Source organism: Chrysochloris asiatica, unplaced genomic scaffold (assembly GCF_000296735.1).
Source record: "Chrysochloris asiatica unplaced genomic scaffold, ChrAsi1.0 scaffold00132, whole genome shotgun sequence".
Lineage (NCBI taxonomy): Eukaryota > Metazoa > Chordata > Mammalia > Afrosoricida > Chrysochloridae > Chrysochloris > Chrysochloris asiatica.
In genome coordinates this window covers 6,526,971-6,531,163 of record NW_006408650.1, presented here as the reverse complement: position 1 = coordinate 6,531,163, position 4,193 = coordinate 6,526,971, and the positions used below count along the sequence as shown (strand labels likewise).

Sequence of the window (4,193 nt, the reverse complement as noted above, 5' to 3'; positions counted from 1 at the left end):
TAGATTTCCATGAAAAAGGTTAAATTGCCCCTTGGGGCAGGAGGGGGGATGTGGGACACAGCCGGGGTAGGGGCCCAAGTGCAGGCAGGGGAGGGGTCACTCCCCACTCTTCCTGGTCCCAGTGGTTCCAGCCAGCTTGGTCTCCCTGTTAAGTCTTAGCTATAGCTACGTGCACTACATTAGTCTGTCTGTCCCCCTCCTCAGCTTGGCTGCCCCTGTCCCGTCACTGGAACCCCAACTTCCTACAGTTGCTGCTCTCAGTTTCAAGTGGGATGCAAAAATTAGGATTTATATCTTCAGCTGGGCACCTCAGAATGGAGCCAGGTGAAGACCCTAGAGACCTGAAGGAAGAGAGCCTTGGCCCCCCTGCCTGGGTTTCAAGGAGTTTGTCTCCTTAACTTGCCCCGCCCCCACGCCTGTCCTCTGCCCACCTCCCCCATCCACTGCCCCAGGGAGGCTCTGCCGGGAGAGGCCTCTAGGGGGTTAATTTGCTGTCACCTAATTAGCATCTGTTGTACCAGGGAACTTTCTCTGGATAGAGACCTGGGGAGGGAGGAAGAACGGGCAGTGAGGCAGGGGTTGCTCTGGGGGAGGGCCCCTTTAGGCCTTGCTCACACAGCGCAGGGTCCTGGGGCGGAGCAGACAAGGCTCTAAGAAACACTGTGTATGTGGGGGGCTGGGAGGCACTGGGCCTGGACCCCTAGTTCTCAGCCTCCTGGGTTTGAATCTGAGGGCCGCCCAGCCTCAGGAGACCCTGCCCAGCCCCTGCCTGGGCGGTGGGGCATCCAGGAGCCTGTGTTGGGGGGCAGTTCTGGGCCCTGATGGGCACTGTCCGGAGATGGGGTTGGGCCTGGCCTCTTACAAGAAGGCACCCACACTGGTCCAGTCCTGCAAATCGGTGGCTAGGGTAGCATCCCCCGCCTCAAAGAGGGGCTCCGGGGGCAGACAACCACTGCCACTTTCATCCCACGGGTGCTGCAGGAAGGAGGTGGCCAGGAAGGTCTCGTCAAAGTCCAGGCTGTCAGCAGCCTGCTCCACCAGGGGCCCCCAGGTAGCAGGGCAGTCGATGTGGCGGCCGTGGACCGTGAGGTCCACGTCGCTGTGTGAGGCAGGGCTCAGCGGTGGGCTCAGCTCCAGACTGTCCAGGGAGCCCAGCTCTCCACCCAGTGAGCCCGAGTCAAAGATGGCCTCCCAGTCAAAGTTGCCTTTAAGTGGCTCCAGCTCGCCCTGCTCCTCTTGGGTCAGCAGCAGTGTGCTGGGCGGCCTTGGGACCTTGGCTACCCTCTTGGGCAGCGGCTGCTTGCGCTTGTGCCCAGACCTGCTCTCGCCCATTGCCCAACCCACCTCCCCCGTAGCCTCTTCGAACTCCCGCAGCAACTGCTGGGCCTCGCTGTTGACGGTCAGTGGCCCAGCCCAGGGGGCAACACTTGGTTCCTGGGAGACCTGGCGGGCGAAGGCAGGGTGGATGTGAACTGGGGGCAGCCGCCGCTTCTTGAAGGCCCCGCTCAGCAGCCGCTCAGCGTACTGGGGATCGATGCGCCAAAACCCCCCCTTGCCAGGCTCATCCTTCTCCCGGGGCACTTTGATGAAGCACTTGTTCAAGGACAGGTTGTGTCGGATGGAATTCTGGGCACAGGGAGAGAGTAAGAGAGAGAGAGATTGTCCGCCAGCCCCAGAGAAGGGTAGGAGGTGAGGTGGCACCTAGTTCTGTTGCACAGCCCTCAACCCCCGCCTCTTCCTCCCCACCCCCCATGTCTCCTTCCCAACAGAGGAGGCGGGGGATGGACACACTGGTCTGGGGCTGGGACACCAGCCACAGGGCACAGGGAGCCGGGAGTGCAGTCAGGGGCTTTTGTTCCTGTTGCTGGGATATCTGCGGGTTCAGTCATCCGAGGCCTGAGCCACAGGGTGGCTCTCAGTGCCACCCCCATCGCCTGCCCCCCTCCCTTACCTCACTGCTCTCGAGGCCTCTGGCCAAAGTCCTCAGCTCCCCCAGGGCCTGGACCCCACTACTTGATGTCCAGGTTTGGTTGGCCCTCTGTTTGTAAAGTGAGGGGGTGGTGAGGGAAGGGGGCTAGGCGACTCTGTGTGTGTGTGTGTGAACCAGTGACTGTCCTTGTATGTTGAGCCAGCTGCTGGTCTGGGCCCTCACCTCCCAGCACCCCCTCCTTGGACTCAGCCAAAAGCATAGCTTATTTCTAGAACCCAGGGTAGGGCAGGATGGGGGTCTCTGCTTCCTCTCCCAGGGCCTGGTGGTCAGAGCCCAAGCAAACAATGTGTCAGGGCTGGAATGCAGTTACTTGCCCCCATGGGCACCCTAGGGAAGAAACTCTGGCCAGCCTGGGTGTCCTTGGCATCTGTGTCCCCAACCAAACTAGCTCCTGATCCTGTCAGAGGAAGACTCAGGGCATTATTTGCTCTCAAACCCACTATTCTGCCTGTTGTTTGTAGGTGCTTAATGTAGTCCAAACCATGCTGGTGGGCGGCGGGGGAGGTCTGGGGCTAGGTCAGCAGGACATGTGGGTGGGTAGTGCCCCCAAGGTGGGGCTGGGATGTTTACATGGTGGCTGAGGCCCCTTGGCTGCTCTGTGCCATGTTCCTGAGACTTGGAACTTGAAGCAAGAGCGGCAAGCAGAGCCCCTGTGGAGAGCAGCAGGCTCAGGTAATTGTCCCCCCAGGGAGGTTGGCTGAGAGGAGGGGTAGGAACGGAGGCAGGAAGCTGGGGTGGGGGTGGGGCAGGGGGCTGGAAGGGCAGCTTTAGGAAGGCCCCCACCTTCTCCAGAGAACACAGATGCTTACACTCCGCTGCCCTGGCCCACCCTCGTGCCAGGAGAGGTGATGCAGCACCTGGCAGGGGTCCTGCTGTGACAAACTGTCCTTGGGCAGGGGCTGTGTCTAGGAATTTTAGGACTTGGAACAGTAATGTGTCCTTACTCCCCCTACTGCATCCCCTCCCCGCCACCACCTTTTCCAGTAGGCTTGTCCCACCCAACTTCTAGCCCTGGTCTTAGACTAGGCTTGTTGGATGAAGGCCGAGTTCTTTCTCCTACAGCCTCAACGTCTGTGGCCCTAACACCTTCTTCACCCTGAATTCTCCATCTCCCGCCTCTCTGTAGCTCAAGAGAAGGGCAGCTTCAAGAACAGGGCTTCTTGGAGGACCTCCATCAACGGCCTTCCTCCTGCCCTCACGGCCTCAAACCCACGTGGACTATTAATCTGGGGTGGGCGTCCTGGGAGGGAGTCCAGAGGGGGGCATGGGAAGGGCTGGGGAGGGAGCAGTCGCCTCCAGCACCTCCCCTACCTGCCAAGTGGGATCAGCATGGCGGAAGTAGCAGAAGTTGTCCGTGATCCACTTGTAGATGGCCGAGAGGGTGATCTTGGTGGCCTTGCTGGCCTGCATGGCCATGCAGATAAGCGTGGCGTACGAGTAGGGCGGCTTCACGTGCGGGTTAGTGGCGTAGTCCACGTCGTCGGGGGGCGGGGCCTGTAGCCCCGGGGGCGCGCTCCGCGACGTGCACGACGACGTGGGCTTGCCTGGCGTGTGCGGCGGTCCCAGGCAGGCAGGGTCTGCCGCCAGAGGAGAACCCGGCGCGGCCGAACCTGGCACCTGGTGGTAGCCATGGGGGTCGGCTCCTCCCGGAGGAAGGGTAGGGGCCTTGGCGCTGAGAATGGAGAACTCCTGCAGCCATTGCAGGCTGGTCAAGCTGTCGTCCAGGGCGTCGGGCTCCTCTCGACCGACCTCGGGCGCGGCCTCCTCCGACGGCCCAGCTCCGGGGAGGCGTAGCCAACTCTCCGCCATGTCTGCGCGGGCTCTCCGAGGGGGCGGTCACCATCCACGGTCTGAGCCCAGGGACGCGCCTCGCTCGCCGGCCGCTGACCCCGCGGCTCCAGTTACTCGGCCGCTGGGACGCGCGAGTTCATTGCTAGGTCCAATGGACGCCGCCTGCGAATGAGTATTTGGTCACCTGTAGGGACCACAGAGGCTGAGCGCTTTTCCTCACCCCAGATGAGAGGTTATGTTTAAGGGAGTTTCTGCTCCCCCCAAACTGGAGAGGATCTGTTAGTGCCTGGATCGGGGGAGTAGGACCAGTGCCTTCGGGTTAAGTCACTGCGGCGTCTACCTCTTCATTTTCTCCCCGAGGTTTTCCAGTAGATCATAAGCCAAATGTGGGAAGACAGCAGGGGCACCCGTT

At 61.4% G+C, this 4,193-nt stretch overlaps 1 protein-coding gene across 1 annotated transcript; it reads right to left on the bottom strand.

Annotated features, from left to right (window-relative positions):
- Positions 1–738: 738 nt before the first annotated feature.
- Positions 739–3,858, bottom strand: FOXJ1 (forkhead box J1). The gene is made up of 2 exons (XM_006869555.1): positions 3,302–3,858; positions 739–1,626 (listed from the first exon to the last, which is right to left on the bottom strand). Exons 1-2 carry the CDS (start codon positions 3,797–3,799, stop codon positions 859–861), a joined length of 1,266 nt encoding a protein of 421 aa, XP_006869617.1. The 5' UTR covers positions 3,800–3,858; the 3' UTR covers positions 739–858.
- Between the last annotated feature and the right edge of the window lie 335 nt (positions 3,859–4,193).